The sequence below is a fragment of the Polyodon spathula genome, chromosome 22, assembly GCF_017654505.1.
Source record: "Polyodon spathula isolate WHYD16114869_AA chromosome 22, ASM1765450v1, whole genome shotgun sequence".
Classification (NCBI taxonomy): Eukaryota; Metazoa; Chordata; class Actinopteri; order Acipenseriformes; family Polyodontidae; genus Polyodon; species Polyodon spathula.
In genome coordinates this window covers 23842051-23856080 of record NC_054555.1, presented here as the reverse complement: position 1 = coordinate 23856080, position 14030 = coordinate 23842051, and the positions used below count along the sequence as shown (strand labels likewise).

The 14030-nt window shown below is 39.1% G+C and overlaps 1 protein-coding gene and 1 long non-coding RNA gene across 6 annotated transcripts; one reads left to right on the top strand and one right to left on the bottom strand.

The window, feature by feature from the left end:
• The first annotated feature begins 213 nt into the window (after window positions 1-213).
• On the top strand, window positions 214-6281 carry LOC121297204. 2 transcript variants are annotated; one of them, XR_005947142.1, is made up of 4 exons: window positions 214-882; window positions 982-1175; window positions 3263-3379; window positions 6194-6281. It is a non-coding gene; the product is annotated as an uncharacterized LOC121297204 (long non-coding RNA). The 2 variants fall into 2 exon arrangements; XR_005947141.1 differs by having other exon boundaries at window positions 215-1175.
• On the bottom strand, window positions 4202-13945 carry LOC121297202 (voltage-gated hydrogen channel 1-like). 4 transcript variants are annotated; one of them, XM_041223343.1, is made up of 6 exons: window positions 12281-13945; window positions 9333-9512; window positions 8828-8932; window positions 6267-6498; window positions 5748-5860; window positions 4202-5382 (listed from the first exon to the last, which is right to left on the bottom strand). In XM_041223343.1, exons 2-6 carry the CDS (start codon window positions 9492-9494, stop codon window positions 5326-5328), a joined length of 669 nt encoding a protein of 222 aa, XP_041079277.1. In that variant the 5' UTR covers window positions 9495-9512; window positions 12281-13945; the 3' UTR covers window positions 4202-5325. The 4 variants fall into 4 exon arrangements, with proteins under 4 accessions (XP_041079277.1, XP_041079274.1, XP_041079275.1 ...); XM_041223340.1 differs by lacking the exons at window positions 4202-5382; window positions 5748-5860 and having other exon boundaries at window positions 5869-6498; XM_041223341.1 differs by lacking the exons at window positions 4202-5382; window positions 5748-5860 and having other exon boundaries at window positions 5869-6498; window positions 12309-13945.
• Window positions 13946-14030: the final 85 nt, after the last annotated feature.

Here is a 14030-nt window from a genome sequence, read left to right as displayed (position 1 = left end):
AGTCATATCGTGCGATTCATTAGAGCCGTTAGAGCCAACATGGCAAACTTAATGATGCAGTTTCATAGTTATATGCATTGCTAACCTCGACTAACACAGTACCAGGAAGTGTGTTTTCTTTGCCTTATAGCACAACACGGTATTCGGCGGGATATTGAGTAAAAAGTAACATTCACATTAAATAATAATAATAATAATAATAATAGTGTTTATGTTTTACCCAGTATGCTTACGCCGATTGACTTCTTGTCCGGATTCAAAACTCTGGGCAGTTTACGGTTACTAGGAGCAATGGGTCCGTTGCTATGTGGTCTAGTTTTCTGTAATTTTACACTTATAATTAATTCTCAAATTACCACTACACACAAACGAGAGAAAACGAACATTTAATAAATGTAAACAAGATAAACACCGCGACCACTGTACAGAGTTATCCCGATCTGACTGATTCAGCAATCCGATTGACATCAGAAAGTGCCTTTTTAGATTCTTGTAAGATCGGTTCCACTGCCGACCCGACTGCTGAAAGCATTTCCCGGTCTACCTCCACCGACTTGAATCTTACCGCTTCTGACAGCGAGATATCGACTGGGAAAGAGGTTACCAAACAGTCTTACTGGTAGTAACACCCGCCCTTAGAATGATCCATAGGAAACCAGCCTGCCGAAAACATTTCTCTGACACTTGCAGTTTGCAGGACTGGGAGTTGCAGTACGTGCTGACATATTCAACAGCAGCGTAGCTGAAGCGCACATGTTTGTAGTTTTATGTATGTTTTGTGTTCTGTTGTAACTATTTCTCCAGTGTCCAGTCTGTGCCCCTGTGATTTGTTGGAGGGTCAGTGTGATGTCCATTGCTGCTGCGATCCAGACTTTGCAGCAGGTGTCACTCTTTTACAACATGCTGGCTTCAGAAATTGATGTTAGTTTATTATTCTTATTCTTATTCCAGTTATAGGCAACCTGTTCTTTTGCATTTCAGGATTGGCAGAGATTCCAAGCAGTGAATTCAGTTCTACAGAGCAGTCTGTCTGTATGGTATTACTGAGAATAGCCAGCTCTGCAGTCAGCAAGCAGCTGTCTACTACCTCAATGTGACAAACAGTTCAACACAAAGAACATTCACCTTGACTGACCAGGTCAATCCACCTGTCTTCTGCATGCAGACAGCCAACTGTAAGTAATACTGTGGCACTAAAGAAGAAAACAAAAATTGTAAAACCAGCAGTGGAAATAAGACTCCTATTGCATATCAGTTTCACCCATTCCTGATTTTACTGGGAGCTTGATTATCCACAGTGTATAGGTAACAAGCTCAGATGAGTCTTATTAAACATAGTAAAACCAGGAAAGGATCAAACTGCTGTGCAATGGGAGCTTTTATCCCATCCCTAAAGGCATTACTTAAGTTACTGTACTATGACAGTGTAACATGTTTACAGTGATACACTACTTAGTTATCAATGCAGTAAAAACATGGCTAAAAACCGACATGAAAAGGCGGCAAAATACTATGCAAGTTCAAAGGGTAAAGTATTTAATGAGTTATATATTTATTATTTATATATTCGAACATGAAAAGCCCAAGTCCATCCCATCACTAATAACACCGTGTAACAATTTTTTTTTTTTTGTTCGTGGGTAGTAAGTGTTATTTCCTAATTGCTTATGCCTCAAAAGTATAGAAAATGGCTATTATTCCCCACAGACTTTGCTTTTGTGACCAGGACAGTGATATTTCAAAATATCACTATTTCCAATGGGGGAAAACGGGCAAATGTGTGTCTTTTCGTTCACATAAAGTCAGAAAAAAACAACATATGAATCCAAATTAACATGTATTTATACTAAAGTAATACAAAAATGACTACAAAAGATTTAGAAGTGAGTAGTTTTTCGAGATAAATTTATATACTAAAATACTTTGCAATACTATTTCCTTCTGTTTTGTAGGTGAGTTATCTGATCTCATATAACAATACAGGTACTATTGTGGATGCCAAAGCGTCCTTCATACTGGGGGCCTTGAACAGTTCTATGGTGCCAGTACCACAGAGCTGTCAGATCACATTTGTGCAGGTAGACACATGGTCAATGAATACACCATATCTACAGCAGTGCTGGTATTAGAGTATGTGTGTGTGTGTGTATATATATAATCTCCGTAAATCTATTGCGAGTGTTTTTACTTATTTCTGTAGAAATCTCCATCGTGGTTTATTAATGGGAATGTTAACCACCGATGTGTTCCTTCAAGTGGAGATCCAAGATAGGTTGTTGGGCTCCCTCTAGTGGCTGGATCCAGCACTGCAGGATATCCTTTTGCACGTTTTTTGTGTCAGCCAATTCACGTCAGAGTAGCTCGATGCTGTTTATAGATCTGTTGCTATTTAGTGTTTGCTGCCTGGAGTCAGATTTTATAGGTGCATAAAATCATCACATGATAAGATATTTCTGCCCAGGAGCTTTTTGCGTCTGCACATGTTTAAAGCATTAACACCAAGGGTCAACATCCGTTAGAAGTTTGACCTTTCTGCTGATTTCATCTGCTGCTATTATGTGATGCAATGTTTTTGACATCTGGTTGTATTATAGAGTACATAGTGTGTGTGTGTGAGTGTGTGTGGTTGGTCTAAACAACTGGTTTGTTGGAGTAACATGCTACAACTCAAGCATTTATCTTGCAGAACTTTACATCTTAAATAAGTCAAGTTGTAGAGCTCCAGGGGCTGCTTTTATTCTGGACTTGTTTTCCAGCAGTGAACACTTAATGAAGCCAACATTGTTGCTTCTCGTTGTTTATCCATTGTAGGATTTTCAACTGCTTTCACAGACTCCATTTAGCACTAATCTTGATCTACCTTCCCGAAGGTCATTAGCAAGATTAGTGCTTCGTAAAGCAACTTTGTTCAGTTTTTTTTTTCTTGACTTGTTCTGGCACGTCCCCCATTGTACTGAATACTAACCGATTTATGATTCTGACCATTATTAAGAGTTCAAGCAAAATGTTGACATTTTCAGGGGAAGTTTTTGTCTCCATGTGAATTTTATAGTTTAATGTACTATGTGGGTTCGCTTTCTGTTTGGATCATAAGAATGCATGACAGACTGTCATTACCCACATAGACCTCATGTTGATTTTCAATATGTTCCTAAAATAGGAACTGGAATATAAACTCTGCTGGGTTAGTATATCTGTATGATAATGTTTTTATGTATTTATGAAATAACTGATTCTGAACAATGCCATTCTCATTTTTCAGAACTGCAACATCCCCCCGTTTTTAGACATCGTAGTGCAGTGGACAATTTACAGGTCCCCGGTCAATCCACAAGCTCAGAATGTGAGCGTGACTGAAAAACTCAACTCTGTCAGCCTGGTATGTTGTTGTTCTGATGCGGTACAGCATCACTTGGTATGTCATTGTTCTGATGTGGTATAGAACCAGTTTTCATTGTTCTGTTGCTGTACAGCACCAGCGTGCTCACCACTAAGGGTTACAGCATGCCTAACATTGTTGGTTGAACCATTGTGCTCTACCTCTGCTTTCAGGATTCTTAACTGTCTTGTTATTTGTTCAGAATGCTCCCACAGCAGGCAGGATCATGCAGATCTCCAGTTCAGTCTCATTCGTTGACGTTTCTGCAGCTGCGCAGGCTGGTTATAAAGCCCCACCCACCATCGATGCCAAACCCTTTCAACTACTTCTTCCCATTTGTCCAAAGAAAGCAGCGTCCAGTCGACCAAGATCTCTATGCGTTTAGAGAACCCCCAGTCCATACCGTCATGGGGTGCTAACCTGATAGCTCAGCCCTTATGCTTAGATATAGAAGTCGCTTATAAGCTATAAGGTTATGAATTCAATTTCAAGTCAACATTTTAAAGTGGGATTTGCTTTAACTCAAGGGTCTCCAACCCTGGTCCTGGAGATCCCCAATCCTGCAGGTTTTATAGATGTCTTTACATCATAAATCTCTGAAGATCTGGAACACCTTTTAATCCTGACTAATTAAGCCAATAATTGGTGCAATCAAGTAACAGAGAGTTGGGTTGAAACGAAAACCAGAAGACCCTGTAGCTCTCCAGGACAGGGTTGAAGTCCCCTACAAGTTTAACCCATTATAATGAAATGGTGCTGGGTTGTGATGAATTGATCGTTTTTAATCAGTTTCCCATTGGATTTACTTGTGCAGATTGTAAATATTGTGTTGAACTATTTATTTGTAATACAAGTGTGTATATAATGTAAAACACAACAGAGAATTTCTTCTTAGGCCTAACAAGACAAACGAATAATAAAAAAGGATATAAACATGAAACATGTTTAACTACAGACAGGCATGAACAAGACTGTGAACATGACATTCTGATACAGTGGTATTGCACTCCACAACACTGAATAATACACTGCATTGTTAATACTATCTACAGTGCTGCTTTACACACTTACACTCAAAGAGAAGTGAGATAGCGTACCTTAACCAATGCGTTCTGGCATCACTAGGGGGCAGAGTATTGCCAAGGAGCAGATTACTGGTTATACTACGAGGTCAGACATGATTCTGAGCTCTAGTGAGATCACAGAGGTTCTTTAGAAATGTGATACGAAGTGAATCTTATCAACAAGAACGCATTAGTTAAGAGAACCCTTGATATTTCAGAAACATATCAAGATGCTCTTGAACCTCATAATACAGCTTCACACATCACTGAATATTCACAGCAACATGCTAAGCAGAGGCAGTGCCAGGTACATTTACACAGAGCGTACGCCCAAATTCCCTTTTTCAACCTAACCACAGCACTACAGTCCAGCAACAAAAACAAATTGATTCCGGACTGCAACAGTAAGAAAACTCAAGGCAAGAATAGTATCTTAAATTGTCAAGTTTAACATTCACATAAATGGTCCCGTTTCATCCTACAGTTTCAACCTCAAAATACTAGCTTATGAACTTTAACACCATACAGTATTTCTCATGCTTTCAATAAGGTGCGCTGTATTTCTGCATGTATTTGAAGTATTAAATCCTTAACGAAAATGGAATGTGTTGGCGTCAGCCGCATTGCAAAAAAAAAAAAAAAAGAAAAAACACTTCTGCAAAACCCTCAGAATATGTATTATTTGGTGCAGAACTATTTAAAAAAAAGTGACCTCAATACATTTGTAAAAGATTGTAGAATTAGAGGGATACTTGACATTGCAAGCAGTTTAAGAAATCCCTAGAGTTCACTGTGTAAGTTATTCCTCAAAGTACAAAAAGACAGATTCTGATTTAATTGTCTTCACTCTTTCTGAGAACTCTGAAGCACTCGTGGATTCATCTAGAACTGAACCCCGTTCTGCTGTAATAGAGTGCGCAATCTCTGGTTTTCACTCTCCTGGAAAGCAAATGTAGTCAAACGTCACTAAAGAATTTGAATCATCATTATTTATAGTTACATACCTTTTAATGTTTATGTTACATGACTATCCTGCACTGCTTTATTCACTAACATTTGTGTACTTGAGGCCCATCCAAATGTATTTATTAATTAGAATGTTATTAACTCAAATCAAAGACACACTGCACTGAGCCCTTAAGTCATTGTGAAATAAACAGGGACTGGATATTATTTTACAGTTTCACTGGACTTTGAAACATTATTTTTTGCAAACCTTGACTAAAATTGCTGCATTTATGAATCCCTCTGCCCTTTTGAATGAACACAATACAAAACTAAAACAAAGCAAATACAAGTCTTACCGTGTGTGCTTTATGATGCTGGAGGTCGTTGACTTGTTTTGAAAGCTCTTCATTTGCCACTCTTAGCGTTTCTACCTTACGATGTGCCTGAGTCTTCACGGATACAATAATTCCTGCAAGATACCCGCAAGTCAGGGCCACATTAAAACACCAAAGCATCAAACATGTGATTGACCTACATGTGTCGTCACCTACATGAATGACAACAGTACATCTGGGTCCACTATGTAAACAAATTATTCAGAAATAACCAACCACTTTATTTATTTATTTTTTACCCTTTTAATGCGTGGCGATCTCATATGGGGACGGTTAAAAAAATCAAACAAAAAACACAAAACATTTCAATCACAAGTATATTTATTATGTCTCCAAAACTACTTAAATGTTTTTTAAGCTTTTGAAAGTGACAAAGGTTTATGGTTGTTTTGTATTTATACCCACAGGGAGCACTGAAGCCTAAGTTACTGCATGAATTCCTGTGTGTACCACAGCAGGGCTCTAGCGGAGCAGCGTTACCGTTGACGATCCTGGCCACCCTCCACAGCCTCAGCAGGATGAGCAGGCCCATTCCATTGAAGGCATCCTCGTGGGAGATGTACACAATGTCCAGGACGAAGGACACGATCACCACGATGCCGTCAAACACTTCAAACTTGTGGTGGAAGAACTCCAGCTGGTATGCAAACAGCTTCCCAAACAGTTCCACCATGAAGAAGGTGAGCAGAGCTAAACTCAGGTAGTGGAACACCTGGAGAGGACAAATTGAAACACCTGTCTTAATCATGCTGTGGCAGGGCAACAGCCCCACCCCTGTAAGTAATGTGTGTGTGGAATGTAAGGCTGGCAGGGATGGGGTTAAATCTATCCCCTCCAGCAATTACAGGTGTGGCCATTTCCCATTTAGGTAATTGGTGCTAATTGGACAGTGGCCACATACAGTACTGTGAAAAAATATTTGCCCCATCTGGTTTTCTGCATTTTTGCATATTTTTGACACTGAATGTTATCAGATCTTCAACCAAAATCTAGATAAAGGGGGATAAAAGGGACCCTGAGTAAACAAATAATACAAAATGTTGATACTTATTTCATTTATTTATTAAAGAAAGTTATACAACACCCAATGCACCCGTGTGAAAAAGTAATCGCCCCCTTAGACTCAAAAACTGGTTACGCCACATTTAGCAGCAATAACTGCAACCAAACACTTCCTGTAGTTATTGATCAGTCTCACAGCGCCGTGGAGGAATTTTGGCCCACTCCTTCATGCAGAACTGCTTCAACTCGACATTTGTGGGTATGAGAACATAAACTGCTCGTTTCAGGTACTGCCACAACATCTCAATGGGGTTTAGGTCTGGACTTTGACTAGGCCATTCCAAAACTTTAAATTTCTTTTTCTTCAGTCATTCTGCTGTAGACTTGCTTGTGTGTTTCGGATCATTGCCTTGCTGCAAGACCCAGCTGCGCTTCAGCTTCAGCTCATGGACAGATGGCCTGACATTCTCCTGTAGAATTCTCTGATACAGAGCAGAATTCATGGTTCCTTCAATGATGGCAAGTCGTCCTGGTCCTGATGCAGCAAAGCATCCCCAAATCATGACACTACTACCACCATGCTTGACCGTTGGTATGAGGTTCTTCCTGTGGAATACAGTGGTTTTCACCAGACATAACGGGGCATGTGTTAGCCAAAAAGTTCCACTTTTGACTCATCTGTCCATAGAACATTGTTCCAGAACTCTTGAGAATCATCCAGATGCTTTCTGGCAAACTTGAGACGAGCATTCATGTTCTTCTTAGTGAGCAGTGGTTTCCACCTTGCTCCTCTGCCATGAATCCCGTTTTTGGCCAGTGTCTTTCTGATGGTGGAGTCATAAACACTGACCTTAGCCGAGGCGAGAGAGGCCTGCAGATCTGTGGATGTTATTCTAGGGTTCTTTGTGACTTCCTGGACCATTTTACGCCTTGCTCTTGGAGAGATTTTGGCAGGACGGCCACTCCTGGGAAGATTCACTACTGTTCCAAACTTTCTCCATTTGGACAATATGGCTCTGACTGTGGTTTGGTGGAGCCCCAGAGCCTCAAAAATGTCTTTGTAACCCTTTCCAGACTGATAGGCATCAACCATTTTTCCAGAGGTCTTCAGGAATTTCTTTTGATTGTGGCATGATGTGACTCTAGAACCTGTGTGCTGACAGCTTCAATCTGATGGTAAGGGCCAAAGTTAATCAGACTGATATTGGGCAGGGCTGGCCCAAATCAGGCCTGATTGTTAACCAAAGTATTCCAACAGCTGACCCTAATTATCCCTTTAATTGGGTTGAGTTAACTAGGGGGGCAATAACTTTTTCACATCTGAAGATTGCATGTTTGATTACCTTGCACACCAAACAAATGAAAGAAGCACCAAAGTTTGGTGTCATTTTTTCTCTCAGACTCCTTCTATATACTATTAGAACCCACAAAAAGATCTGACCAAATTCAATCTGAAAAATGTGCAAAAATGCAGAAAATCAGACGGGGCAAATCCTTTTTCAAGGCACTGTACACATAAGGAAGGAGAAATCCTTTGTCTGGTGATCTGTTCAGTGAAGGTGAATGCATAGCCTGACGGCATTTAAAAAAACAAAAACAAAAACAAAAAAACTTGTTTTGGCCTTTGTGCCTGTTTATTTGTTCCTTTTTTGTTTAATAAATGAGCACAACAGTGCTTCACTGCAGCGTCTGTCTCTGAGTCTCTCTTCCTGCCAGTAACAGCTTGGGCTGTGACACTATCCTGTCACACATACCTCTACATTTTGTTTCTCTATTTATTTCTTAAATCACCATTTACTACTGTTTTAAGCACAATGATAATTCCTTCACCCTGAAACAGTGTGCATACTAGAGATTTGTAATGTAAGCTTCTCTGATAGACTTACTGTTTCAGGGGGTGGTGGGGGACAGAACATAGCTCGTGGAATAATAAAATAGATATTATGCAGGCTCTGGGGGTGCTCTTTAACACTGTGAACAGGGGGGCACTGATTCAACGTGCTCAATCTGCAGGGTGCTTATTGAGTGCATTTCTGTACCTGCGATGATATCTTGTGCTCATCTTGCTTAATGATGGCTAGGTCCAGCAGCAACTCGCACAGCACGAAGACAGCATCCAGAATCACCAGACACACCACAGACACCTGGGGCAAAGGAAACAGGTTAGATTTCATATCAACTTCCACCGACAGCAAGACATCAAACATGAGACCGCTGCTATTATTCTCAATGGGGTTAAGACACGTGGTATACAGCAAGTATCATACAAAGTTATAGATAACATGCAGTACAGTTCGCTGTTCGATCATTCTAATTCAGTTCATTCATGGACAGGCAGTGATAAGAGTACATTACTGGTGTCCTACACATGATTGCACTGCTATTGAACTTTATGTACATAAAGTACAGTGAAATAAAGAGCAAGCCCTGTATTAGGTACTGTGGCGCCTTCACTCTCATGCGAAACAACAATCTGAGGACTATTCCCACCCCCTTCCCAGCCGAGGGGGGATGGCAGGTTCAATTGCGGGACGGATGCAGTACCTGGAACTTGTGCGAGCTGAAGAGTTTTCTCAGAGAGTCGCGGAAGGTGAGGCTGTGTGGCGACGGTTCCTCTTCCTCCCCGTCGAACTCCTCTTCTTGCCACTTGTTGAAGCTGTGGTGATCATCACCCACCGCCGTGAAGTGCTTCAGATACCTGGCCATCTTCTACCACACTGCCCTCTGCAGGCAGAACACAGAACTCGCTTACATACATGCACTTTATTAGGACCAGTCTAGCTGACTGGATTTGGCACGTTCTCCTGGTATACCCTGGGTCCCTTGACTAATCTGGAAGGCTGGACGATGGCTGTAGTTTACTTGAGCTTTGCTACTTCTTTCACAATGATAATGCACCCATTAATGGTGTTTGAATGGTTTGATGGAGCTTGACAGAGAATTCAGACATCTTCCAATGACACCACAATGCCGTTTTTCTTGAAATATGCCTCACACAGTATTTGCACGTTGTCATACAGCAGTCACCCTTACTAACTACAAGATCACAACACTGCAGTTCACCATTTGCATTTACCTGCTAAAAACATGTTTGTTGTTAGATAGTTTTAACAAATGCTGCGAGTCCAAAACTTAAAATAAATAAAAACCTTTAAAATGAAATAAAAAGCTGCTGAAGCTTGTACACACGAGTCCGTCTCAGATGAATAGACTCATTGTGCAGCGTGTTTTTGTATTTTCACTGGGGCAGGTTCTTTTCAGTGTCCAAACAATGCAGTTCTGATTCCTGTTTCACCATGGAGGGATCAGGAAAGTCAAAGGCACAAAAAACCACGTGGCATAGAAAATATTGATCCAAGCTTTGTTGCCAAGAAACGTTTCCTTTCTCAAATCCTCTGTGAAGCGACTGTTTCGACCAATCATATTTTGCACCAGGATAGGCTGCTGCAACTGGCTGAAAAATTTTCACCTTAAGGGTTTTTTAATTTTTTTTTTTTTTTTTTTAACAGGCAAAAGGAGTTCTCAAACCTTCAATTCAAGACCAGCACCTTGTTGGTTGGCAAGGCTGGAAACCACAGAGAGACAAGAGGCACGATTCCAAAATGCTGTCTGTCTGTTCTGTTTGCTACCAGATCTGATCCCAAATCTAATCAACTACATTTAATTTCTTACAAGACAGACATTGTACATAGGAGGCTAAGGGCAGCAACCAGACTTCCACAGGGTATATCTACACCTGCATTGTTCTGTGAAATAGTCCCAGAGGTATAAGCACGACAGGACCAGATCATTCCATGTCTAGGTTCTCAATGGGTTTTCCTGTGATGAAACACATGGGTGCCCTCTATAAAATAACCCTGTGCTGTCTGCAGGTAGCGCTGAAGCACTGAAACCAATCTGTTGAGAACAGTGATCAATCCAAACAAGGTCATAACAAACTTTAATAAAGACACGCTGAATGGATGTCAGTAGTGTACTGATCGGCACTTTACTAAACATATTACAGCGCCAGTCCTATTTTGGATAAATGGCAAGAGAATATGTGTTGAATATTAGTTTAGCAGTAACTGGAAATCTATATAGTTGCACCGTTACTTCCTCTTTTGTGACACATTGCTGTTCTAAACCGGTTGGTTTTTTCAGTACGGAAATTAAGAATCATTATTCACCCTGCATGAATACATACACCTGTTTGTTTCTCAGAACGTGTTCTGCAGAAAGAAACACATTGAATTGTATATGATATATTTATATCTACGGATGTACACAGCCATGTTAAAGCTTTTCCTTTCTTAACCCTGTTATATCCTTAGTTTAATGGTACAGGAGTCCTTGCGTATTTTTTAAAATTATTTTTTACAAAGTTAATGACCATGTTAAAATATTAGCTCCAGTCATTCCTTTCCAAAATCCCTTCAGCAAAAATATAGATCTTGAAGATGTCCTTTAAAACCATCTACAGTTGCAGTGCAGGGGGGTAATTTAAAAAATGATAACCATTTATTGTATTTTTAATTATTGTATGTATGTAGTAATTCCACAACCAAACTTATGTTATAGAACAGGGTTTTTTTAAATGGTTTTAAAAAACAAGTAAAATAGTTTGTTTTGTTTTTTCCCCAAAACATTGCAAAGCACATTGTGTTGTCCACACCCTGTACATACGAATGTTGCAAACAGGCTCTCTTTTTTATATAGATGAACTGTTTCATAAATAGTTAGAAAATCACATGTTTAATAATTACATAATAAACATTATTCATCACATTCTAAGTTGCACAATACAATATTAGTACATACTACTCCTAAATTACATGTTTACTAGATGCATGAAAATGGTTTCTCCTCAATACAATCTCTAACTAAGCAATGCATTGCAAATCTATTGACCATAAAAAATACGTAAAACAACCCTTTTAAATGCTGTATACTTTTACTCATGCTACCTTGCATTTCACACTCCGTGCATGTTCTCTCAATTTGATAGCCAGTATTGCTCTACTTATATATTTACACACGCATATTTAAAGACGGTCCCCAGTCCAGATCATTTTTTCTTGAAATAATGAATATCTGGACAAAGTAATAAATAATATGTTAAACATGCATGAAAAAATGAACACACAAACACGCACGTTTTAGCTATTTTTTGACGGGGTATATATATAACACCAATGAAACACGGAGCAAATAAAATGTCTATCCCCAGCGGTTTGGAATCTCGTGATTTCCTGCAGCATACTTCGAGTAACACAGCATCCAAAACACAACGCACAACAAAACCGGACAAATTTTAATTGTTAACTAAGTGTAAAACAAACATAGTCCCACTATTCACAATTGTTAAAACAGATTTATTTTTAAAACGTGTATTTAGCAGCGTATAGCTAACTTTCCATTTTTTTTTTTTTTTTACACTTTTCCAAACAATGCATGTGTAGACTACTTTTTTAAACCAAAAAAACCACCAAAACACCCACATTCACACTTACCTTAAAAATTGCAGTTTTATTAACTTACGTGCTTATTTTTCCGCCACCTCTTTTTCTGAGAAACTTTGACCCGCTTGTTATTCCCCGCCCTCGTCGGGGTTGATCTCAAATGGCATACCGCTATAGACGGCAGTTTTAAACATGAAGAATAGTTTGTTTTCAGGTATCTAGGGTATATTAAGGAAATAGACGTTCAAATAGAGAGAGAGAGAGAGAGAACGAGAGAGGTATTTATTAGGATAAAAAGGGAAAAACAGGCGAATAAAGATTTTGTTTTAACCAAATTACGGTTACACACAGCAACAAGGTTTCAGAATTACACTGCATCGAGTTAACCGATGACGCGCCAATCTTTCACTATACAGTACTTACTAAACCAGCCTGCTTTCCAACATGTGCAAATTCGAGTAGAATCTAGTGAATATGAGCAGTCTTTCCCTGAGAAATATAAATATTCCTTTCCAGTCTGTTGGCTGTGAAGACATCCTGAATCTGACGGTCAAAGCAATACACAATCTCTAGGCTTGATATTATGTTAAAGCTGAACACGTATGCGATACTAATCAAAAGCTCTTAATGACTGCCTTTCCCTAACAAAAAGCCTATAGATTTATGAAAAGCACGAATTAAAAAAAAAAAAAAAAAGTACAACACATGTTATGCTTAGGCTGCAGATCCTGCATTTAATCAAAGCTTATTGCATTGTTATATGACTTTAGAATGACTATAGCACAGCCATAAATTTGATATAATTCCAGCGTGGATTTCCACTAAACCTCTGAATGACAATCAGAAGTTCATACAATTAAACAACAAACATAAAAAACACTTCATAACATGTCACAACCACTTGTAGTTATTTAGTATATGTTTAAGAAGTTATTAAATGTAATCCAGTCATTTCAATTAGCAAGACAGGACAGTTTAAGTAATGCACCTTTATGCAGATTTTTTTTTTGTACCCTTATTTACATGCATTATTCTTAACATCAGGCAACGTTACAAAGCGCCAGGGCACTGATACATATATTTAAAAAAAAAAAAAAAAAAATGAAAAAAACGCAATAGTCCTATATGTATTTGTTTGACACCCGATGGGGGTCCCGATTGAGAATGCTTTCTCTGAAATGTCGTTCCTGGTATCTGGTTTACAATGGTCTTCTAAAGTTCAGCCTTCAGTGTATTCTACGCTCGTAAATCATACGTTCCCCAAAGGAAACCTCCGCTGCAGAAATAACCTCACCCTTTCCACTTCAATGTTGTATTTTATGATATGACAAAGAGCCACTCTATCACTTTGATTTTGTGGAAGTATTTTTCAATACAAGACAATTCGGTACTGTTAATCATTTTACTAGCACAAGCACATTCATAAAGACAAGGCCTCAATAATACAAATATGGGTGTCTGTGGGTTGGAGATTACCCTTCTGAATTTCACTTCTCCTCTCCCTTACTGGTCCACTGTAATTAATGCTCAATTCCTGAAAAAGAACAGTGTTAAATATTCTTATACTGCCATGCTTCACTTGGTTGCAATATTACAGCAATGATGATTTTTTTTTTTTTTTTTTTTTTATTAATACCACCTTTTGGCCAGGAGATGGCCTTCTAGGACACAGCATGAACAGATGCAACTTCTTTCCTATGTGTAGTTGAAACACAAGCCTCGTTTTTAAAAGTGGCTCCAGTTCAGTGCATTACGTATTCCACAGATGTGTCCATCTATATGAAACCAGAATACTATTTTG

What these genes read in the sequence shown, in the direction of transcription:
- LOC121297202 (XM_041223340.1), bottom strand. Translation starts at nt 9,494, where the DNA reads ATGGCCAGGTATCTGAAGCACTTCACGGCGGTGGGTGATGATCACCAC. An exon ending in TCAGCTCGCACAAGTTCCAG is followed by an intron (nt 8,933 to 9,332) that starts GTACTGCATCCG and finishes CCTTTGCCCCAG; the next exon opens with GTGTCTGTGGTGTGTCTGGT. An exon ending in AGCACAAGATATCATCGCAG is followed by an intron (nt 6,499 to 8,827) that starts GTACAGAAATGC and finishes TGTCCTCTCCAG; the next exon opens with GTGTTCCACTACCTGAGTTT.